Below are 25,048 nucleotides of genomic sequence, written 5' to 3' on the forward strand. Positions count from 1 at the left end.
TTTGTGGGCACTCTTGACTGGATTTTGCTGCTGGCATCGGTGTCGCAGTCACTCACCTTATATGTGCGCGTCTATATATACCTGAAAACGCAAGAAACGAAAAATTGGCCCCGTATAAATCTGCAAAGTCAAAATACGATAGACTTACGTGTGGAGAGAGTGAACAAGACACTTTTTCGATGGTCTGCGCAAAAAAATCGGTGAAAGGTATTCTGGAGGCGCTGCGTTAGAGCGCCTCGAGCGTGCACCGGAGGCGAACGAGCGCATCAAGTCACGTCACACGTGAGATATAAGCGCCATCTGGCAGTTGTCTTAGAAAACCAAGCGCATGGCTCTGAGACGGGTGTGCGCACCCGTCTCAGAGGTGATAGGGTGTAGAACGCAAGGCGACGGGTAGGTGCTACCACCGTTTTGTTTTAGCAAAGCGTTGGAAACACTTGCCTTTCCGTGCAAGCGTTGCATGGTCAGCGCAGCGTGATAAACGCTATGGTCCATAAAATTACCTTTTTGCCTTTCCTAGTAAAAGACTCATATGCGGATTATATATGTGTTGTTATGGTGCCCCAGACATGCGCAATAATCGCTTTTTAGTTGACAATTGTGCAAGCATGAATGCTCAACCCTGAGCAACATAGGTGGGCGCTGCGGATGGGGTCGGCAGTCTTAAGTACCCGATGCCGTTAAAAATGAACAAACAGACAAATGTACAGACAGACAGACAGGCCAAAATTTTTGCGTCAAAGGTTCCCAAGACTATTGTATTGAGAAATCCACAAAGCGGCTCCACCGCGTGGAATCGAGCGTGGGACCTCTGAATCGAGTGCGAGGCATTATCCACACTGACCCACGGAAGAGCACGCCGTTCAACGTTCAAACGGCAAGCTATCTATATATACCGCTTACCAGTGGTGATTGGCATCTCGGGGGGGGGGGGGGGGGGGGGGGGAGCGTGACCTCCGAGTTAGCGGACACGCGGTCTGTTTTTTTTCCTGGCCGTCGCAAGCGCCGCGCTCTCTAGCAAAACCAACGAGAACCGCCTCGCGCACCCGGCTATCGCGAGAGGACGCATTGAGTGAGGGTTCCAGCGGCGGTGGAGGGCATGGCATACAGCAAAGTGCACGCGATTCTAGCCTGCGCATATTTTTTAAAGACGATAGTCTTTCTTGGGGACCTTCGACGGAAACGTTTTGCTCAGTCTCTATGCCTGCCTGCCTGTACATTTGCCTGTTCAGCCACTTTTAACGGCATCGGGTAATTGACACGGCCGACCCCATCCGCAGTGACCACCAATGTTGCTCAAGGTTGAGCGTTCATGCTTGTGCAATTGTAAATTAAAAATTATATATTGCGCATGTCTGGGGCACCATAACAACACGTATATGTTTTGCATGTGCGTCTCTTACGAGAAAAGGCATACATACGTAGTTTAAAAGCCCGTAGCGCTTATTACGCTGCGCGTACCATGCAGCAATTACACGGAAAGGCGAGTGTTTCTAACGCTTTGCTAAAACGAAACGGTGGTGGCACGTACCCGTCACCTTGTGTTCTACACCTTATCACCTCTTAGATGGGCGCGCACCCATCTCAGAATCAGGCACTTTGTTTTCTAAGACAACTGCCAGACGGCGCTTATGTCTCACGCGTGACGTGACTTGATGCGTTCGTTCGCCTCCGCTGCATGCTCGAGGCGCTCTAACGCAGCGCCTCCAGAATACCATTCACCATTTTTTTGCACGGAACATGAAATAAATGCCTTGTTCACTCTCTCCGCACGCAAGACTATCGTATTTCGACATTTGCAGATTACATGCAGATACGGGGCCAATTTGTTTTTTCGCCTGTGAGCAACAAACACCACAAGGACCTTCTGGCTGATCGGAAGGAAAATATTTTTTGTTACTGCATTTATTTTGCTCTACATTTCGAAGAAGAGCGTTACAACAGCCGCATTTCCCCAATAGGTATATGTAAGAACGCATGTTATCGATTGCAGTATTACGCTTTTTTATTACGGTTCAATTTGTCTTGGTGGTAAATGCCTCGATTTGAGAATTATAGAGGCATTCTAGCATTCTTCTTACAGGGCTATTTATGGTTGTTTAATCGCATCGCTCTCCTATACTGACTCGTTCTTTTACTATTATATTGCGTACGAAGGTCGTTAACTGAATCGCAATTACGCTCTAGCTAACAGAGTGTCCTAGACATATCACTGAAATAAGGTACGATAAGAGTAACTTTGGCTTAGAAGGGCTTCCATTAGAAGACCTACATTCCATCCCCACATCTTTCACAGTGAAAATACCTGAGTTGACCTCGTCTCTTTTTTGTCATTTAAATATGGATTGTTTGGGTAGCATAGTCGCAGTATCAAAGTCGTGTTCAATTACTGTACTCTTCAATGCATCGAAATCAAGGGGTCGCACATGTAGCGTATTGGCGTCTTTTGAATGAAAACTAAGTATTCGCTAAAGCATTCTACTATAGAAAGAAAAAGCGCGAATTGGCACTCCTATGTAACACCGCAGTGTTTAATATAAGGTGCATCGAGCTCTGAACGCATGTTCCGTACTTCTTGAAGAAGCAAAAAGTTTCTTGTTCGTTCTTACATTGCCCAATGTATCCACTGAACATCGCAAAACTGACAGCGCGAATGGGCGAACACAAGTGATCAAAACGTGCCTGTAAGCAGGCTGTAGCCGTCGCGAAACCAGTGATGTTCTGTCTAGACATAGACTAGACTAATGGCGAACGCCTGCACCATCATCCCTGTATCCTGCTTTTGCAGCTCGACGGAAGGATTCTTCAAGCGGCGCTACAATGAAAAGCAGCGCTAATTTTTGAAAGAAATGAAAAAAGGAAAATTTTGATTGAGTGTAACCTGAGAGCGTAGAAGGCAACACTCTTCTGACTTCACTTGTTGATCGGGCTCATATTTTTTCCCTCGCCAGTGCCCTCTATGCTATACAGCCTCAAACTTCGAAGTACAGTAAGTTTCTAGCACATGCAGATCTCATGCAGATGCATCGCAATAATAAGTGCTCTATTATGGGCGGCAGAAATCGGCAGCAAAAAAAAGCCCATTTGAGAATATATTCGCCCAAACATCGACTTTGCATCTCATAAACCATGAACCGACATTCCCAATTCAGTACGAAGTTATATTGTTACGGGGTTGGTGACTTCTATACAAAATGAATTTACAGAGGAAAAACCACAGGCAAGAGTAACAATAGCTGATTGACACTCTCGCGCGCCTGTCAGCTCCTTGTGTTCTTCTTCTACCTTTACTTCATCTCTGTAAGAGGACCCCCGAGCAGTGGAGCGCCGTTTCGGCGTGAGTCTGGGGAAGTGCGACAGAAGTAGGGTTTAATGCGCAAAACACGGACAACGTCAGCAAGTGACTAACTTGGTGACGTATTGGAGTGCAATGACACTATCTCGTAGTTGACGTCGCTAGCTTGACGTAAGACTAAGTAGGGTCCTGCGTATCGTGACAAAAGCTTTTCGAAGAGGCATACACGGTGACACGGTGACCGAAGGAGCACGTGTTCACCTGGGACAAACGTTATATTAGGATGCCAGTGGTCGTAGTTGGCTTTTCGCATATCCTCTGACCTGGTGAGACGAGACTGGGCAACTTTACGAGCCATGTGAGCCCGATCAATGGCTTCGCGAGCGCACTCGGAAGCAGATGGCTTGAGAGGCAAGGTGGTTTCAAATGGCAATATGGGGTCGCGACCATACAAAAGATAAAAAGGTGAGAATCCCGTGGGGTCATGTCGAGAGGATTTATATGCGAAAGTCACATAGGCCAAGGTGGTGTCCCAGTCCCGGTGATCTGCGGAGACATACATCAAAAGCATCTCTGTGAGCGTGCGGTTGAGACGTTCAGTTAGGCTAATAGTTTGTGGGTGGTAGGCGGTGGATAGCTTATGCGCTGTCGCCCACGATCGAAGGAGGTCGTTGACAACGTGGGACGAGAAAGAGCACCCGCGTGCCGTGGGCAGCTGTCGGGGTGAACCATGTAAGATGACGTCATCAAGAAGAATATCTGCGACGTCCGTGGCACAACTGGATGGCATGGCCTTTGTTATCGCGTAACAGGTCGCATAAGCTGTGGCGACAGCGATTCATTTCTTTCCCAGTGTCGGCGTCATAAAAGGGCCAAAAATTCAAGTCCCACGCAATGAAATGGTTCAGAGGGGGCTTCGATTGGGTGAAGATATCCAGCTGGCAGCAAAGAAGGTCTTTTCCGGCGCTGGGAGAAGTCGCAAGTGGCAACATATCGACTCACGCTGTGGTACAGTCCTGGCCAGAAGAACCGATGTCGCACGTGGTCGTAAGTGTGTGAAACACCGAGGTGTCTCGCTATTGGTGCGTCATGAAGTTGTTCAAGTATGGCAGGCTGTTGATGACGAGGAACAACAAGCAGAAGCTCAGAGCCTTCAGTGCTGACGTTGCGGCAGTAGTGAATGCCGTCATGCAGCACGAGCATACGGGATTCAGCGTCTTGGCTGTCATACTGGATGGCGTCAATGATAGTGCGCACTGACTCATCCCGTCGTTGTTCAATGCGCATATCACTGATATTAGTAAACGTCATCACGCTGCTCTCCAGGTCAGTCACAACGGGATCAGCAGGATGCACCAGATGATGAAAAAGACAGTCTGCGTCCTTGTTCAAACGGCCAGACTTGTAGCTGACACTAAACGAAAATTCCTTGAGCCTCAGAGCCCAGCGGCCCAGACGTCCAGTCGGGTCCTTCAGAGAAGTCAACCAGCAGAGGGTGTGGTGGTCCGTAACGACGGAGACTATGCGTCCATATAAATATGGCCGGAACTTGGTGACGGCTTAAACTAAAGCTAAACGCTCTCTCTCGGTGATCGATTAATTCCTCTCAGTAAGGAAAAGCAGGCGACTGGCGTAAGCTATCACGCACTGTCTGCCGTGGTGCCGCTGAGCGAGAACGGCACCGATACCGTGGCCATTGGTGTCGGTGCGAACTGCTGTGGCAGCAGAATGATTAAAGTGAACAAGTATGTGTGGTGTAGTTAAGTAGCAGATGAGAGCGGTGAATGCTTGAGCCTGCTCAGGGCCCCATAATAATGTGGTATCCTTCTTCAGCAAATATGTGAGTGGCCTGGCAACGTCAGCGATGTTTTTCACAAAACGATGAAAGTACGAACATAAGCCGAAGAAGCTCTGGCTGTCGGATGTAGAACGGGACACCGGTAAGCTACAGACGGCGCGGATCTTTTCCTAATCTGGTTGGACGCCATCGGTGTTTACAAGATGGCCCATATTGGGAATCTGACGGTGGCTGAATCGACAATTTTTGAAATTGAGTTGTAACCCAGCTGTCACAAGCGTACGGGGAATGACGATGTTGCAGCTCAAAAGAATGTCGACGAGAGGAAGGAGGGCATATTGACTATCGGGAACCTGCAACTGTGCGGTCTAATTGACGAAGGTGGCTGCCTGAGGTGACAGTCGCATATCCTGAAGAAAGCACAAGCGCGGCGGGGCAGTGTGCGGTTCAGCGACTGTCTGAGGTAGCCCTAGCTGAAGGACCCCAGTAGCGCAATCGATAAGAGCAGAATGATTCGACAAAAAGTCCAGACCTAGGATAACGTCATAAGGGCAGCGGTCAATCACGGCTAAAATGACAGAAGTGTCGTGGTCCGTCATACTTAAGCAGTTAGTGCACAGACAGAGAACCATCGGCGTGCAGCCATCAGCATCACGGAGCATTTGTGCAGCCACTGGTGTCAGAATTTTCTTTAGGCATTGCGTAGGCTTGAACTCCTGAGTGAAATGCTTGCGCTGGTGTCTACAAGTGCACGTACAGGTACTCCATCTACTTCAACGTCTATTACACTTCGTCTGGTAGGAAGGGAGAGAGGATTTGCTGCGGAAGTCGTCAATACAGTACCACCTCCGGTGGCTGCATTTCTCAGTTTTCCGAGGCGATGCGGCCGGAAGCCATGGGGGATGAGAAGCGCCGTGGCTTCAGCAAACAGGACGATGGGCGACGTATTTGTGGCGAACGAGAGTGGTGCCCACGTGTTGAAGGCGAGCGGCTGTACCTAGTGTTCTAAGAATGGTCAACGGCATTGCACTCTTCGGAAGATGAAAAAGTGTTGGTGGTACCGTCGAGCCGGGTCGTATGGGTCGTTGCACGAGGGGCCGAGGACCATGTGTTGCAGCAGTAACGAGCAATGTGTCCAATGCAGTGAAAGTTGAAGCATATAGAGCGGTCATCTGCAGTTTGCCACTCAGCTGGGTTGTGAGTACGTGGAGGAAACCGTCGGTCAGAGGACGGCATCGCAAAAGGGCGTTCGCTGACTCTGGGCGTGGTGACATGGCACACGGAATGCATTCCGATGTTTTCAAGCTTCTGGCGCACGATGGCTTGAACAAGAGGAACAGTAACAGAAGTGGTATCGATGCTACGCGAATAGAACGCCGAGGGCGCCATTGCTTCCAGTTCGTGACGAACAATGCGTGTCAGGTCTCCCGGCGGCGACAGACGTTGTGGTGCGGACTGGTTCTCGCAAGTCGATGTTGCAGCGGTGTTTGGAAGTAAGGCGAATGCTTTCACAACTACGCGACTTTTCACTTGCTCCAACTGACGACACTCTTTGATGATCGCGTCCACGGTGGAGCAGCCCTTGCACATCAGGAGAGTGAACGCGTCGTCGGCTATTCCTTCCAGGACATGCCCTACCTTGTCCCCTTCTGTCTTGTCACTTTCGACCTTTCAGCAGAGGGCCAGCACGTCTTGAATGTATGCGAGGCATGATTCCGTTGGGGATCGGCACGGCAGGCCAATTCCTTTTTGGTGGCGATCTTACGACTGGTGGTTTCGCCCAACACTTCTCGCCTCTTTTTTTGCATTAGTCCCAGCTTGTGAGTTTTTCTTCGTTGTTTTCATATCACACCTTGGCCGTGCAAGCACATTAGCCAGCTGAAGTTTGAGATCTCATCTGTTTGGTACACTTACTCGTTCGAACATGGCCAACCAATCGTCAACGTCGACGCCATCTGTTCCGCAGAATGTACCGGGATTCTTAGGGACGTGAAAAGGTATGCGTGTGATGCCGTGTTCGTCGGAGATGCTGACGTTGACGCGGACGGCTCAGCATTGGCCAAGGCTGGAAAAGCGATGCGAACTCCCCTGCAGAGCACCGTTGCCTGATGGTTACCCAGCACCTCTCCCCAATATTTTACGGGGTTGTTGACTTCTTTACAAAATGCTTTTACAGGCGAAAAACCACAGGCGAGAGTAATTACGGCTGCTTGACAGACTCGTGCGTCTGTCAGCTGCTTGTGTCCTTCCTCTTCCTTTACTTCAACTCTGTCACATTATATAAGCGAAAAATCATTTTCCCTCGCAACATGCAAGCTTCGTCACTTTTTCGTAAGCCTTTCCGACCATACAAAGGAGCGCCGTGGTTCGGAAAAAAACAACGGACCACAACCACCTCTCGAAACACGCTGTCTTTGTGCGATTAGGACGGCCGGAAAGACACCGAGAAACCTGCTGCACCTGCGTCATCTCAGAGGCTACGGGGGCAACTATCATGTTTTGAGCATTACCAGCAAGATGACACAACGGGTGCGCGTCGTCCCATCACCACGACGCGGTGACGTGCGCCCTCATCTCCCACGCGTAATTTGCCCCACGGAAGGGAGAGGGGGGCACTCAATTGCTCGCTCCTATCTCTCGGTGGGGAGGATCGTACGTGTTGGCCGAAGGGCTGCCACAGTGACGTCAGAGGGTGGGGGCCCAGTTACGCCAAGAATGCGGCGGACAGCCAGTGGCTACATTTTTCAGTTTTCCGAGACGATGTTCACATTTCAGAAGGACCAACGCTCCCGCTGTTGCAGCTGCTGCGGCTATATTGGGCCGAATAAAAGGTGTGAGAAAATATCTTACTGAGCATGCTGAGTAAGATAACTGGGCCCCACCCTCTGACGTCACTGAGGCAGCCCTTAGGCCTTGAAATTTAGTAGGTGTTGCTTGGCTGGCCTTGGGCTTTCACCATAATGATTTTGCTATCGTTATTGGGCGCATGAACGTCACTGAAATTGTTGCAAAATCTCCGTTTGGGAGAAGGGCACACTTTTCAGACACAGTGAAGTAACAACTGAGATGCTTATTCGCATTCATCTGTACCTGTAGTCCTGTTAGTGTATTTGCGCGTGAGAAACGCGGGGCACGTTTCAATCTGCTTGCCATTGGGCATGTTACTTTCCAGTTCGTTGCTATCGCGTCCATTGCGTCAACTTTACTGCAAAGCTGTGACTTTTTTATGTTAGTGATAGATTGAATAACGCTTGCCCACAACAGGCTATAATGACCGCCATACTTGACACGCCACCATGTTGGTTTTCAGCAGTCGCTCTTCACACTGAAGCTAGCGCGGATTTCCACGAGAATAGGCTAGTTTTATATGCGAAGGATTTCGTAGCCAACTTGGGCGAGTTTGACCGTATGTATTTATCTATAAAGCCACGTATGAACTTTAGCTATTTTGGCTGTTTCGGTAAAGAAATCGGTACTAAAATTGGTATGCCATAACATGACTTTATGACGATTATAACTGACTAGTCGTTACATAAAAATCACTATATGTATGTGATGATTGCCTTTATTTACACTACATCATCTTGCAGCTCTTGCGGTTGTTTCCTTCATATGACATATTTCAAAACTGGTGTAATATTGTCACAATGCAGAAACAGCAGCAGTCGAGTACAGGAAACTCACTTTAATTATACCAGAACACTGGCAAACTGATCAGAAGAGAACCTCGTCTTTTTCTCTCGCTGCGCGAGTTCTTCGTTGTTCTCTTGGTGCTGCATATTAAATGTGGCATTTGCCCCCCTCCAGAATGCAGCGTCCCGATGCTCTTCTACAAAATACGGTGTAGTAGATGTATGGTATGAATTAGTCCGAAAAGTAGGGCTTCATTCGCACAAAGTGCACGATTTCTGGTTTTTGCTGGCGAGTTGTCGAAGGGCTGTCAGGAACGACGACGTAATTAACGTCGCTCAGGCGTTGTAAAACTGTGTAGGTGCCAAAATACTTCAACAATTTTTCAGACAGTCTTCGGCGGCAGATAGGACTCCATACCCAGACTTTGTCGCCGGCCCGATAGACGACATGTCGGTGTCGCAGATTAGCACGTTGGGCGTCGTAATTTTGCTGCTGGGTGATTCGGACGCGCGCAAGCTGCCTCGCTTCTTCTGCTCGTTGGGTAAAAGATAGAGCGTCCAAATCAATGTCATTGCAGTCGTGCAGTAACATGGCGTCAAGCATTGTCGTCACTTGACGGCCATGAAGGAGACTGAACGGCGTTCTTCGTGTAGTTTCTTGCTGCGCTGTATTATAGGCGAGCGTGATGTACGGTAGAATATAGTCCCAGCTCTTATGATTCACGTCAACGTACATGCTCAACATGTCGGCAATAGTCTTCTTGAGGCGTTCTGTTAAGCAGTAGGTTTGTGGATGATAGGCAGTGGTTTTCCGACGGCTGTTCCACTGAGCTCAAGCATTGTCTTCAGGAGCGTGGCCGTGAAAGCGGCACCTCGATCCGTTATTATGATCGTCGGAGCACCGTGCCTTAGAACGATATTTTCTACGAAGAACATTGCGGTTTCAACGGTGGTGCCACTTGACAAAGCCTTTGTTTCCGTGTAGCGCGTAAGATAATCAGTGGCGACTATTACCCACTTGTTGCCAGCATGGGAAGTCGGATATGGTCCAAGGAGATCCAGTCATATTGGGGCAAAAGATACCGTGGGAGCTTGAATTGGTTGTAATAGTCCAGCTGGTTTTAACGGTGGCGATTTTCGTCGTTGGTAATCGAGGCACGTGCGCACGTAATGCTTCACAATAGCTTTAAGTCTTGGCCAGTAGTATTTCTGTTGTATTCTGGCTAATTTGCGTGTATATCTGACATGACCAGACGTTGGCTCATCGTGGCAAGCACAAAGTGTCTGCTCACGGATTGACGTCGGAACGACAAGTAGGTGGGTGCTTCCTCTGGGGGAAAAGTTCTTTCTATAGAGAACACCACTACGTAAGCAGAATGACGGCAGGCTCCTTGCAAATCTTCTAGGGACGGTTGTTGTCCAGCCATTCAAAAATTCAATAAGGGGAAGCAACTTACTGTCTTCTTTCTGCTTGCACGAAATCGTAGTGGTGTCGATGACTCCTACAAACGCCATGCTGTCATGTTCTGTGTCATCGTCGCACTTTATCGGTGACCTTGATAAGCAATCGGCGTCGGCATGCTGCCGTCCGGACTTATACACGAGCGTCATGTCAAACTCTTGAAGGCGTAAGCTCCACCGTGCGAGCCGACCAGACGGGTCTTTCAAGTTGGTCAGCCAGGAGAGGATAATGATGGTCACTGACTACGTGGAAGGAACAACCATAGAGGTACGGATGAAACTTCATAACCGCCCATACGACAGCAAGACGCTCTTTTTCCGTTGTGGAGTAGTTGAACTCGACGCGGGAAAGCGTCCTACTAGCATATGCGATCACACGCTCAGCTGAGTCTTGCCACTGGACGAGTACAGCGCCTAAACCCACGTTGCTGGCATCTGTGTGGACCATTTTAGGAGCATCCTCATCAAAGTGAGCAAGCACAGGCGGAGTCTGAAGGCGTTGTCGGAGATCGTCAAATGCCATCTGCTAATCTTCGCCCCATGTGAACGAAACGTCTTCTCTTGTGAGTCGTGTTAACGGCGAGGCTATGTGAGAGAAATTGGCAGTAAACCTTCAGTAGTATGCGCATAGGCCAAGGAAACGCCTGACTGCTTTCTTCTCTTTTGGCACCAGAAATGTTATGACAGCCGCAATCTTATGGGGATCAGCTCGAACACCTTCGTTGCTCACTACATGGCCTCAATATTGGAGCTCCTTGAAACCGAAATGACACTTCTCGGGTTTCAGTGTCAAGCCGGCAGACATTATTGCCCTGGATACCGATAGCAGCCTGCTCAGGTGTTCCTCAAATGTTTTTGAAGAAAACAATGACGGCGTCCAGATAGACCAGACATGTCTGCCACTTAAGGTTGTCAGAACAGTATCCATCAGCCTCTGAAATGTTGTGAGGGCTGAGCACAATCCGAATGGCAAGACTTTAAAGTCATAAAGCCGTCAGGCGTTACAAAAGTCGTTTTTTCTCTATCTTGCTTGTCGGCCTCAATTTGCCAATACCCACTTTTGAGGTCTATTGACGAAAAGTAGCGTGCATATCTAAGCCTGTCGAGTGAATCATCGATGTGCGGTAATGGGTATACTTTTTTTGTCACACGGTTCAGCTTGCAGTAGTCTACACAAAATCGCAAGCTTCCGTCTTTCTTTTAAACCAGCACTACCGGTGATGCCCGAGGACTTCTTGATGGCTGGATGACGTCATCATCGAGCATTTTCTCTATTTGTTCCTCGATTGCTGCACGCTCTTTTGGTGCTACGTGGTATGGGTTCTGTCGTATTGCCTTGCCGTCTCCTCTGTTATTATCCAATGCTTCGTCAGTGGTGTTTGACTGACCCTCGAGGTCGATGAAAAACAGTCTTTGAACTGGTGAAGAAGATCTACTAGACGCTGTCTCTGCGCTGGTGACAGATCCGTGCTTACGTCAATAGGTGGTGGGACTGACGTGGCTTGCGGCTGGTCTTGTTGTTCTACACAGCACTCGCGGATTTCGGTGATCTCATCGAAGTAGGCAACTGTAGTGCCTTGTGTAAAGTGTCATCGCTCGTTGGTAAAATTCGTCAACAGAACCTCTGCTTCACTGCCCACAACATTGACGATACTTCTGCAAATTGCAACACCGCGAGAAAGTAGAAGCGTCAATACTTCTTCAGCGATTCCTTCTCCAGTATTCTGCTCGCTGCACGTGACTGAAACAAGGCGGCACGATAACGGAGGTACGATCACATCGTCGATGACTCGCAGAGATTTTCGGTGTAGCGCTGCGCTTTGATCCGCTGAAAAGGTCGGTACACCGTCCGGAATATTGATGATGGCACCATATTCACGTAAGAAATCCATCCCTAAGATTGCCTGTTTGCAACACTCAGAAATAATAACAAAAGTTGTGACGAAGGGTGCATCCCCTATCTTCATTCTTGCGGTGCATTTTCCGGTAGGTGTGAGTAGCCGCCCTCCAGCTCCTCTAATCTGCGGTCCTGTCCATTCCATTCTGACCTTCCTGAGCGTGTCTTCCAGACTCTCACTCATTATTGAGAAGTCCGTGCCAGTGTTGACCGATGCCATGACGTCATGTCCATCAATCGTAATTGCAACTTCGGCAGTAACAAGCCCATCTTTCGTCGATTCATTGGAAATGTGTCTCTCTTAGCTCGGCAGTATTGGGGGATTATCAGCACTTCGACGATTCCCAACCCTTCCCCCTGAGGTCGCTGCTTTTAGTTTCCCCGGCGTGGACTAGGAGACCTTCCTCTTGGCATATCAGTGGTGCTCCGTCTAGAGGCTGGAGAATAACGCCCAGGAGAGGGTGAGCGTGACCGAAACCCAGGAGGAACATCCCGCAGGGTCATGACACTCGTGTCGACGTAAGGTATTCCGTTGAAATGGCGCCGAGGAACAGTGGAAGGAAACCATTGGTACCCTGCGGTGCGATACGGGCAATACCGAACGATGTGGCCTGCTTCCCCACAGTGAAAGCACAGGGGCCTATGATCAGGGGTACGCCAGATGTCAGTTTTTCGAAGTGGTGGCCGCCTCGGCGTCTAAGTTTCTCTGTAGTACCAAGGCACTGTCGGCGGATGTTGCTGGTGGTACTAATGTGGTGTGGGCACGTTCGCTGGCTGTCGGCGGACTACGACTGTATAGCTTGCCCTGGGAGTGCTCGTGTTCGGCTCAGGAAGCGAGAGGGCTTGCCTGATCTCCTGGCGTACAACTTCCATTACTGAGGCGATCGCGCAGTCATTTGGTTTGACGACGAGCTTCTTGACCTCTTCTTGTACGATTTGTTGTATTAGTTGACGCAAAGAACCTTCGTCGGGTGTTGTTGCTGTGGTCGTGGCTGCCACGCTGATCGGTGCACTGTGGGTTTGGCGGTCATACTGGCGATAATGTAGATGCAGTGCGCGTTCGATAGATGTCGCTTCTTGGAGAATTCCTCCACACTTGTAGGCGGGTTTCACACGAGACCAGCGAAGAGCTGTTCCTTAACTCCCCGCATGAGGTGGCTAACCTTTTTGGCTTCGGGCATATTAGGATCTGCTCGACGAAATAGCTGCGCCATGTCCTCAACAAACATTGCAACGGATTCATTTGGTTTCTGAATCCGTGACTCGAGGAGACACGGTGCGATTTCTCGTCTTTCAGTGCTCGCGAACGTGTCGAGGAACTTCTGCTGGAACTTGTCCTAAGATGACCACAGGCGATTCGTGAACCATGTTCGGGCTCCGTTTTGAAGCGGAAAATAAACGTAGCCTGATTTCTGTGTGGTGTTCCACCCGTTAACATTCGCTGTGTGCTCTAATTCCTCGAGCCAGTCATGTGCATCCTCATATGCGTTTCCGTGGAAGTCAACCGGAAGTCGAGGGTTCAAAACAGTCACCTGTGTCGTGCTTGGGCTGGACAAGTTGGGGCTAGTGCTTCCAGATGCCGTCATGCTTTCTAGCCCAGTCACGCTTTCCGGCAATGGACCAAACTCCGGGCTGAGGCCTAACAGGCGCTAGCTGCTGAGGTGAACGGGGATGTCGATGCACGGAAGTCTTTCTGGACTAGATGCGAGGCTGTTGTCAGGCGTCCCGAACATGTACCCAGCGCCTCCACCAGTGTCACAATGCCGAAACAGCAGCAGTCTAATACAGGAAACTCACTTTAATTATACCAGAACACTGGCAAACTGATCAGAAGAGAACCTCGTCTTTTTCTCTCGCTGCGCGCGTTCTCCGTTGTTCTCTTGGTGCTGCATATTCAATGTGGCAATATGACATGACTGTACGTGGAACCTAATTGACAGACACTAACGTGGAAATCACGATATTATAGCCCAGTAAAACACGACATGCCACACTCATAATGCTCTCGCGGCCGTGTCGGTAGCTTCACTTATGCCAACATCGATATTACGGGACGCGAACAGACGAAAAAGGTGAATTAAACCTCCTAGCATAATAACCATGAGTGTCATGTAAAACATGACTACATGCTACGCTCATAACGTTCTCGCGGCCGTTTCGCTATCTCGACAGACACCCAGTTTGGTATCACGTGACGTAAATAGACGATGATTGTAAATGACACGTCGAAACATAATAAACATGACAGATATGTCATGTATTGCAAGGCTTCATGCTACGCTCATGGCGCACTCGCGGCCATTTTCATAGCTTCCTATATACAAATTCAATCTTACGTGACAAGAATGTAGCACGAATGCAAATGCCAGGTGAAAACATAGTAACCATGACATAGAACTGTTGTACGACATAAATTACGTCCACCTCGTAGTGTTGTGCTAAATTTGAAGTCACATAGGCTTTGCCTATCATCAATGGCCACTGTACGTGGGATCTACCAAGTTTTAAATGTAAATAGCGGATTTCAGCCACTCTTAACACACACACACACACACACACACACACACACACATATATATATATATATATATATATATATATATATATATATATATATATATAGTTGGTAATTTTTTCATCCACTTTTCTTTCTTCTTTCTTCTTATTTACATTCCATTGGTTCTAATAACTTCCCCTGTACATTCCTTGGCATTACTGTCTGTTATATCTCATTAATATTGTGTTAAAACACGGAAAAACGAGCCCTTAGGTATACACTTCTTTCCCTTATATATATATATATATATATATATATATATATATATATATATATATATATATATATATATATATATATATATATATATATATATATATATATATATATCTTGATATTGCTTACGACTTTTAGCTCTCCAGTTCGTTTCAGTAATGGTAACGAAAGCAAAGTTGGTATGACATAACATCACTGATATGATTGATATGTGGGGTTCAACAGCCCAAAACCACCATACGAATATGAGAAATGACGTAGTGGAGGGCTCCGGAAATTTCGACCACCTAGGGCTCTTCAACGTGCACCCTAATCGAAGCACACGGGCCTACAACATTTCCGCCTCCATCGAAAATGCAGCCATCACAGCCGAGGTTCGATCCCGCAACATGCAGGTCAGTAGCCGAGTACCTTAGCCACTTGACCACCACAGTGGGGTGATACTAAAACAGAGTGGACGTACACAAATCTAACTCGAGTGTTTGAGTTACATCTTGGTTATGCACAAGCCAATTGAACCAGGAAAGTTAGACAAAACCCAAGACATGGCGAGTTGAGGAAGGAAAGAGAGCCGTGATAAGATGTCAGGAAGCCTCCAGGGAGCACAAGAATGCTAAACACAGGGGTGAACCAGATGATAATGTCAAAAAAATGGGATTACGTTTTATTTTGAAGAAAAGAAGTGTCCAATCTGATCAGTGAAAAGACAAGAGGAAAGAGGTCCAGGGAATGGCGGAACCAAATCAAATTGATAGAATGGAAGCGGGAAAGTTTTGGAACCTTCTGAATTTTCGGAGACTAAGACAAGCATGGAATACGGGTATATAAATACAGTTCAAGGGGTTAAACGAGAAGGGAATGATGCAATGGAATGTGTAAGAACATAGATGGCAGCAGAATTTAAACACCAAGAAAACGCTGCGTGGACCATACGGAACGAGTTGAACCAACTAGCGCAGTGGCTTTACTGGGACAACGAGAGTCGGAAAGCAAGAGGGTTCCCAAGAGCATATCAACAGGCGCGGACGGCACCCCAATAATGCTAATAAATAAATAGGTCCAAACTATGAGGAATCATTGAGAGAGGCAGCGAGCAAAGCAATGATGGATAGTGAAGCCCCCAGTGGGTAGAAATTAACCAGGATGAGCATGACCTATAAATGAAAGTGGGACAAAGCTGATATAAACATGCCTTCCCATAACAGTGACATTAGTAGTTTACAGGCTGGTGATGCAGATAGTAAAGGAAAGACTACACACATGGGTGGAGAATGAGGGAAGCTGGGAGAACTACCATATGGGTTCCGAAAACGAAGGAGGTTGGAGGACAATATGTTTTCATTCATGCAGTGCATTTATATAGCAGAAAAACAACACGCCCCTGTGGCTGGATTTTAGATATCAAGGAAGCTTACGAAAGTGTAATTCAAGAAGTCTTGTGGGGAATACTGGACGCACTAGATGTGGAAGATGGAATAACTAATCTTCTAAAAGATATCTATAAATGTAGCAAGGTAGTTTTAAAATAGGAAGAACAGGTATTTGAACCTATAGCGATACAACGCGGGCTTCGACATATATGTCCTTTGTCACCTTAGTTATTTAAGCTGTGTGTACAGGGACCAGAAGAGAAATAGAGGGTAGTTGACTCGGCTTCACATTCTCTCTCCCAAGCAATGAAAACATGTTGAACAGTCCTTATAGCCTTGACGTATGCAGATTATAAAGTATTAGAGCCCACTACAAGGAAAATCTGAAAAAATTCATGGACATTTGAGGTATTGAGGAAACTGTGTAAATTTTAATTTAGGTTGGAAAAATCGGCAATCATCATTTTAAATGATGATGAAATCACTGAACATGAGATACAGAAAGTCACGCTAGAAATAGTGGATAATTGAAAAAATTGGGTGTATAAATTAATAACAGGGCTGAGTTCCTAAGGGAGCACGAAAAATACGTAGTGGCTAAGGGTAACAGGAATGCAGCTGTAATGAAATATAGGGCGTTGTTGAGCTAGAAAAGGTAAAACGTTGTCAGAGGGATTCGTAAAGGTCCCATGGTCCTAGATTTGACGTTCGAAAATGTGATATTGTACAGAAAATCAGTGGTTCAAGCAAGATTGAAAACCAAACAACGTGGTATACATAAACTCGCTTTGTAAGCTCACGGGAATACCCAAATCAAGGGATACAAGCTGACATGGGTGGATAGCGTTCTAGTGCAGAGAAGCTAGCAGCAAGATAGAATTGGAGGAGTGATTGAGAAAATTGGGAGAGGAGCGTCGACCTAGGAAAGTTTTCGGCTGCACCTTATGTACGGTTTACCGCCCCAAAACCACCATATGATTATGAGAGACGCCGTAGTGGAGGGCTCCGGAAATTTTGACCACCTGGGGTTCTTTAACGTGCGCCCAAATCTGAGCACACGGGCCTACAACATTTCTGCCTCCATCGGAAATGCATCCACCGCAGCCGGGATTCCATCCCGCAACCTGCGGGTTAGCAGCCGAGTACCTTAGCTACTAGACCACCGCGGCGGGGCTGCACCTAAGTTACGAAAGGCGATATTAAATGGAGGACGCGAACACGCAAATTGTCAAGCAAGTATTTAGATAACAGCAGAATACCAAGCCAAAACGAAACATTGGTGAACCAAAAAAGTGAAGGAAACAAAAAGGAACAAGTGGAAGTTTGGAATGGGTTTGAAATCATCACTGGACTTCTTGAAGTGACAGTTCATACATGATACTGAAGGCTACGGTGCACAAAAACGGGACGGAAAAAGATTGAGCACACGTCACAGGCGCTGACGAACAAATGTTTATAAATTTATTACACCTGGAAATAAATAGCTGGAAACAAGAATAAAAGCCATCACATGCAAAGAGTGAAAGGCAAAAAAGAATCTGGCATGAGCCCAATAGTACAAGTTAACTACTCAAAAAGATTATCTCTTTTTCCTGGAGGATGAGTGAAGGCTCACTGACGCACATGTTTCCTTTCGTCTTGATAAGAAAAGCCTCGTTAATTTCGCGATATGTTTTGCTGCGATAACTTGAGAGTATCTTGCACTCACGAAAGAGCGGAGCGCAGCTGCGCAAGGAGCAAAGCGCTGCCAAGGTGCTACTTGTTGAAGTCCTGAGATTATTTGTGTGCTCTCTCAGGTGGTTTTTCAAACAACGACCGGTGTGCCCTGTACATGGCAGGCCACAGGACAATAAAATGTCGTACACTACGTTGTTCACGCACTCAACGTACTGCATACAGGGTTTTTCACGCACGCATGCTCCTTTTTTGCATATTTCTTAAGAAGGCGTATTAAAGGCCGTCACCCAGTTCTTTGAGATGTGCGTGCGCCTGCTACCTCTTCCGCCTGTACTTCGCGCGGAACGTCGTGGTTACCTGCGCCCATGCGCCTATATCATGAGGGTGTGGCCTGTACGTCACGGTAAATAATCGCAATGATGAAATAGCAGTGCAAACAATACTTTTTGTCCCTGCAGCAGCTGTTTTAGCGAATACAGCTCAGTGCTGAAATACAAAATGACAAATATGACAGCTGTTAGTCTGCGATCGTGCTCTGTATACTTGTGTGTTCGTTTCGTCCGTGCGTCTTTGTATTAGAGAATTGTGGTTAAAGTTCAAAACTGAGTCACTTGTTAGTTAGCGCTTATTGTGTGGGCGTGCGCTTTTTATGCATTTCATGCACTTCATAACGGTGCTGAAAGTTTTGAGCTGCTTGCCGTTCTTTGCGTCGCATTCGAATTTGCTACTATTGCATTCATTGCTTAGACTTTGCAGTGAAACTTCCACTTTTTTTGGTATGTATCATTATGGATATGGTAAAACTGTCACGTGATTTATTCACGCAAAAACGTACTGCAGGCCTAGCAACGTTATTAGGCCACAAATCCTAGCTTGAGCAAGCTCGTTTCGCGCAAGTATATTACTGACGCTGTGGCTGGTCTTCGTGTCTACTTCGTCGTCGTATCGCATTGTGCACTATACATTGGCCCCTGGCGACTAGCGTAGCCATCATGGTGACTTGAAGCGTAGTCATAATAGGGCTTCAGGCGACTCACATGCACCATTTCTCTAACATGACGACTTAAATCATCAGACAGACGGTTTTAAAAGCTCAATCTCATAATTGACTGGTAACGTACAGGTGAGGTCGCGGTAGGGCCAGTAGAATTGGGCTACTGATTTCGACGAAAGGCAGGAGTACTCGATGCAATCCAGAGCCCAAACGATGGCACCAGGCGTGAAAGTATGGAGAGGTTGATTGGTGTCGAGTTTTCGCTTCTGGGGACCTGTGTCCGAGGTTGTCAGTGAACGGGTCGATTTCCTGCTATCTACGACGTACCTTGCAAAATCAGAAATTTTGGTGCGCTCAGGTGAGTCGGCTGTGTAGGAGAGGATCGTGTCCAGCGTGTGTGATGGTTCGTGATCGTACAAGAGAAAGAAAGGAGAAACACTTGTGGTTGCGTGCGTAGCGTTGCTATACGCATACGCGACGAATGCAAGAACGATGTGCGAATCAGTCTGGTCTGAAGTCGTGTATATTCTCAGCATATTACCGAGAGTGCGATCAAATTGTTCTGCGAAGCCATTCTTCTACGGACGATATGCTGTCGTCATGCGATGAACGATGTTGCACTGAACGAGCAAGGCTGGAATGGCGTCAGACAGGAAAACACGCCTTCAGTCGCTCCAAAGCTCGCGTGGAGCATCATGGCGAAGAAAAAAGTTGTGCAAGATGAAAAACGCACACTCTCTTGCTGTTGCTAATGATAGTGCTGCCGCCTCCACGTAGCGCGTGAAGTGGTCAACGCCACATATTATTCAACGATTTCCAAAAGACGACGAAGGAAGTGGAGCGCAGAAGTCGATACCGACTGCGTTCAAATGTAGGCACGGGATAAAGCAGAGGCATTGAGATGGAGCCTGACGTCACCTACATGCAGTACACGCACGTACGTTCTTGCAAACAAATGTGTACATGCTGCGTTAGTATTACCGCTGACGCAGACGGTTGTACGTTTTTGGAGCGCCGGCGTGAGCGCTTTGCGGATCGTTGTGGATAGCAGTACATATTTCCGAGCGCATGTGGTTGGGCATCACTGGCAGCCACCTCCAACCCTCAGATGTGTAATTCCGCCAATGGAGGAGGTCGTCTCGACTAGCGAAATGTGTGGCTTCACGGTGGATAGTTCTTGAGACCGGACGAGCAAGCGGATCCATCAGAAATTTGGAGATTCGAAAATCTACGCATTCTTGCGTTGCTCCGGCGACATGTCTGTGAAGTCAATAGATGTCATGACGGCTGAAAAAGGTGACGAGGAGGTTGGGTCAGCCTGTAGTGGTAAGTGGGATAGCGCATCAGCATCGGAGTGCTTGCAGCCGGATCGGTTTAGAACATGAACGTCGTATTCTTTTAGGCTAAGTTCCCAACGACTAAGACGTCCTGACAGATCTTTGAGTGATGATAACCAACCTAGAGCGTGGTGGTCCGCCACAACTTCGAAAGGACGACCATGATGGTATTGGCGAAAACTTCGCCAATGTCCAGACAATTACGAGGTACAAATTCTCAGTGAAGGAATACTTATGCTCGGCGTTTTTGAGGGTTCGACTCGAGTAAGCGACCACGTAATTTTCGTATCTTGGTTTTTGTTGAGAAAAACCTCTCGAAGGCCGACATCGCTGGTGTTGATATTGTTCTCAGTACGTGAATCAGGGTCAAAATGACGTAGTTGTAGGGGTGATGGTAATAAGTGCTGTAGCGTGACCAATGATTTGTCATAATCATGTGACTCAGTAGAAGTACCTTTGGAGGTTGTCAGTAGATTGACAAGAGGCGCGATGATGGGAGCTAAGTTACGCACAAATGGGCGGAAACATGAGTACAGCCCAATAGAACTTTGAAGAGTCTTCACGAATTGGGCTTGGCATATTCCGCCATGACGCAGAGTTTCTCGCGGTCTTGGAGAACACCCTTTTTGGCGACGGCATCACCTAGTATAGTGAGCTGGCTCGCAGCAATCGATACTTTTTGATGTTAAGTTGAAGGCCAGCAGAAGTGAGACAGGCGAGAATAGCACGAAGACGAACAAAGTGAGTTATAAAGTCGCGATAAAAATGACCACGTCGCCAAGGTAGCAGAGGCAGGTGTTTAACTTGTAGCCGTGAAAGATCGTGTTTATCATCCGTTCGACACCAGCTGGAGCATTGCAGAGTCTGAGCGGCATGACGTTAAAGTCATACAGCCCATCAGGCGTGACGAATGTTGTCTTCCATAGTTCAGAGTTAGCCATTTGATCTTGCCAATAACCCGAGCGTAAATCTAAAGACGAGATATATTTTGCTTTTGGTAAGCAATCGACAGCATCGTTGATGCGTTGCTACGGGTATACCTCCCTCCAAATTATCTTCTTGGGTCGGCAATATTCGACACAGAATCGAATAGACCTATTCTTTTTGCGCACTAGAACAACAGGGGACGACCAGCGGCTTTGGGCCTGCGACGACCGGGTGGCACCACGCTTTAGCTTATCACCGACTTGTTCAGTACTGATGCGTCACTCTTCCGCTGAGACTTGGTATCTGCGTTGGCGTAAGGAACCACGAGAACCGGTGTCAATGTGGTGCGTGATGCTCGTTGTGCTACTCAAAGATGGTTGAGCGCAATCGAAGGAAGGACAGAACTCTTCAAGAAAGGAAAATAGTTCGCGTCCTTTTGTCGGTGACAGTTCGCTGGCAACAGACGGGTGGTAAAAGTTTGTCCTGGGAGGTGTCGTCACAGGTGGCGTCATGACATTCATGTGGAGGTGAGGTTCCTTTTTGGCAAACTTCTGAGAGTGCAGAAGGTCAACGTCTTGTATGCTGCCCAAACATTCTCGGGGAAGTAAGGCAACTGACGATGATAGCGAGTTCGCAATTAGCATGATGGTATCACCCAATTCAACGATGAGTATGGCAAAGGGCAGGTGTAGGCCGCGGCAGCAAGGAATTACGTCGGACGGAGTAAACATAACAGTTCAACCTGCAATGGCTGTACAGGTCAGGACTACAACGGTGGATGTTTTCGGCACTTTGTATGTGCCTGCAGCAATGACAAGTTTGCAAGCTTCGGGAAGAGGACCACCAAACAAAAATGTTGCAGTGCTGTAAGGGCGACTTCTGCACGGGGGCAATCCATGATAGCTCGATGACGCGAAAGGAAGTCCCATCCAAGAATGACTTTATGAAAGCGTAATGGTAGCACAAAAAATCTAGATGATGTAAAGTTCGCCTTGAATAGCGACACAAGCAGCGCACTTATCTAAAAGGTTTATGCACTGCGACTCGGCCGTGGCGAGCGTCAGGCTTGATGACGACGTCGTCACTTTTTTTAGCTTGCGACATAGGGTCTAGTAAATTACCGAAGGGGTGGCCCCTGTGTCAATATGCTGTTGTGTCATGGTACCCTCAGCATTGACGTCGATAAGGTTTTGCGGTGAAAAGGATGAAGGCCTTGGGTAGTTCGACTTGCATGCAGCTGTTGCCTCCGGAGCTGCAGCGGTTAGTTTCCCTCTTTTGTAGTTGGTCAGCGATGCACTAAGGACGCCGGGCGTCGTTGGAAGATGGTGACTGGTGATTCGCGTAAGGTGTTTCACCATCAGTGATGTACACTGGTGGGTTCCTTAACGACGCCGTAACTGGTCTGCCGACGGTATCGAATGGAGAAGGAGCTTGGCGACAGTGGCGGGTGATGTGTCCAGCCATACCACAGGTGAAACATATGGGTCTATTGTCCGACGTCCTCCAAGCATCTGAGCGACGGTAAAACGAAGCCGAACATTTCGCGAAGAGATAGGACGCAGCGCTCGTGATTGTAGGCATGGTATGGGTCGGCATGGCTGGCCGAGTATAAAGCATAGTGTGTTGCATGGGCCGAGCAGCGACGACAGCGTACGTGAGAGGCGACGTTTTAATTTGATGAGAGGCGAAGTGACCGGTAGTTGCTGATGCATGGGTGGAAACGCCGCAGCGGCTTGGATCCAAATAGCGTGTTGAAGTTGCGGAGCCAATGAATGTGCGGACTCATTTGTGAGTGGCATCAGTTACAGCTGGCGCGCGAGCTCTTCGTGCTTGTCAAATGGAGCAACTGCTGATCAGAAGGACGGGCAGCTGGCTGCAAGCTTGCGAGCGTGTCTGGCATCGCAAGGGCTTGAAGAGCAATCGCCTGCTGCTTACGCAACTAGTCGAGGCTTTGATATAGGGAGACCAGGGAAGTGATCGTAGTACAAATTCTCGCCAGTGATACCTGAAAGCGCCACCCTCGATAGCTTTTAAAGTTTGCCTGATTTTTTTTCTTTTTCAGGCATGGCAGAGTTGACGTGGTTGCATAGATGCAACTCATCTTCTGGTAGCTCGTGTAGTTCTCGCCTGGTTTTTGGGCACATTGACGCAAAGGCAGCTCGGCGGGAAGCTTGCGAGCCGCAGGTCATCCAAAGACCTCCGTAATAGGAGCTTTGAAAGCAGACCACGTAGAAATGTGAACCGCGCGGTTATTAAACCACAGTTGTGCAGTGTCAGTGAAGTATAACGTGATGTAGCCGAGCTTACTTTGATCATCCCATTTGTTGCTGGTGGCGATTATGTCATATCTTACCATCCATTCTTCTACGTGGGATTTGGCAAACTGAATCCAGCAAAGAGTCTTTTGTTAAAACCTATTAAAACATGTTGTTGGGGTGCTTGGTTAATTCTGTGCGGAACAATCAATCATAATCATGTGTTTTGGCAATTGTGCTATAAGAAATGAGGGGTACTCTTCACGAACGATCAATTAGGTATCACAACATACACACCATACTGCAGATTACTATAAGTTGTTGCATTATTTCTCGTGCAAAATATATTTCTGGTCCTTTTTAGATACGTGCATAATGTCTAGATCCGTCCCGCATGTGGAGCATTGGCAGTGAATACGCAAATGAGCGCTAATCTTAAGTTCTATTTTTTTCGCATGTTCCTTATCAGAGGCTTTTTGCCTTAAACTTTAGACCAAAATGTTAAATTACGCCACGCACACTTTATCATCGACCGTTTCCTAGCTGCTTTAACCAGGGCAGATAAAGCACAAACGGATATTTTTTTCGGGGGATCAGATGAGAAATACTAATCCATAATTCTAAATTTAGTATTGTATTTAAAGCTGTTCACAGTTCAATATATCTCAGGATTACTACACAACCGACAATTAGTACACTATAATCATCATCTTATGCTCATGCCTGATTACCACTACTTTGCAGGATGGTAATTGCAAAATTGATTGTTGCCATCGCTTCGCGGGCTATATGACATGTACAAAATATCCAATGCTGGACGGTATGAAGTGCCAGCCTGGCAAGGTGAGTATCATTAGGTCCTCAGAGTTCACTTCTAGGATGACTGCCCGTTGGGCGTGTTGGTAAAGGTTTCATGATGAAACAAGCGCAGAAATACACACACTCAGAGAGGACACAGACAAGCGCTTACTAGCAACTGAAAAAAGTTTTATTTCAAAGCGAACACTAATAAATACATCACACGCATGTACGTCATTCCCGACTTCCCCTGTCATCATCAACAACTGGATATAACAAAATATGCACGCACCCAGAACCTGAAGCAAACACGTGTCAAGAACTACGAAAGGAAAACGTAAACAGAAAAAAAAACAAAAACAAAGAAACAAAAAACAAAAAAAACTTAACAAAGAGAAAAATACTGGGCTATGTGACATCCAAAAAAAGCAAATTCCGCATCTGTTAGTAGAACTGACGCTTGACTAACGCAACTGTCCCCTCCTTTCCTTATTCTATACGCTTCCATTATTTCTCTCGTCGTCCGCTTGTTGTGCCTGTCTGTTATTCGTGTGTCGGAAAATTTCAGTTGGCAGGTGCTTTCCTTGCAGTGCATTGCTAAGTGTGAGTAAGGGGCCCCCTTTAGTGAACTCTCATGTTCACGAAGGCGCACATTTATGCACCGACCCGTTTGACCAACGTATTCCTTTCCACATGTGAGAGGAGTTACGTGTACAACTTTTTTGCACTCAACGTACCCCCTTCCGTGCTTAATGCTACATCTGTTCGATTCTCCAGTTCTTTTGTTGTTGACTAGCCAGTCTACTGCTGGACAAATCTTTAATAAATTGTTTT

The 25,048-nt window shown here is 47.4% G+C and overlaps 1 protein-coding gene across 4 annotated transcripts in view; it reads left to right on the forward strand.

The window, feature by feature from the left end:
- LOC119172443 (venom metalloproteinase antarease-like TtrivMP_A) overlaps window positions 1-25,048 on the forward strand; it is a 182,760-nt gene that overhangs the window by 103,085 nt on the left and 54,627 nt on the right. For all 4 annotated transcript variants that reach the window (XM_075893807.1, XM_075893806.1, XM_075893809.1 and 1 more), the window contains exon 13: window positions 24,161-24,259. In XM_075893807.1, the coding sequence (XP_075749922.1) occupies window positions 24,161-24,259 (99 nt within the window). The remainder of the gene's footprint in view (window positions 1-24,160; window positions 24,260-25,048) is intronic.

This window comes from Rhipicephalus microplus, chromosome 4 (assembly GCF_043290135.1).
Source record: "Rhipicephalus microplus isolate Deutch F79 chromosome 4, USDA_Rmic, whole genome shotgun sequence".
In the NCBI taxonomy this organism is placed as follows: Eukaryota; Metazoa; Arthropoda; class Arachnida; order Ixodida; family Ixodidae; genus Rhipicephalus; species Rhipicephalus microplus.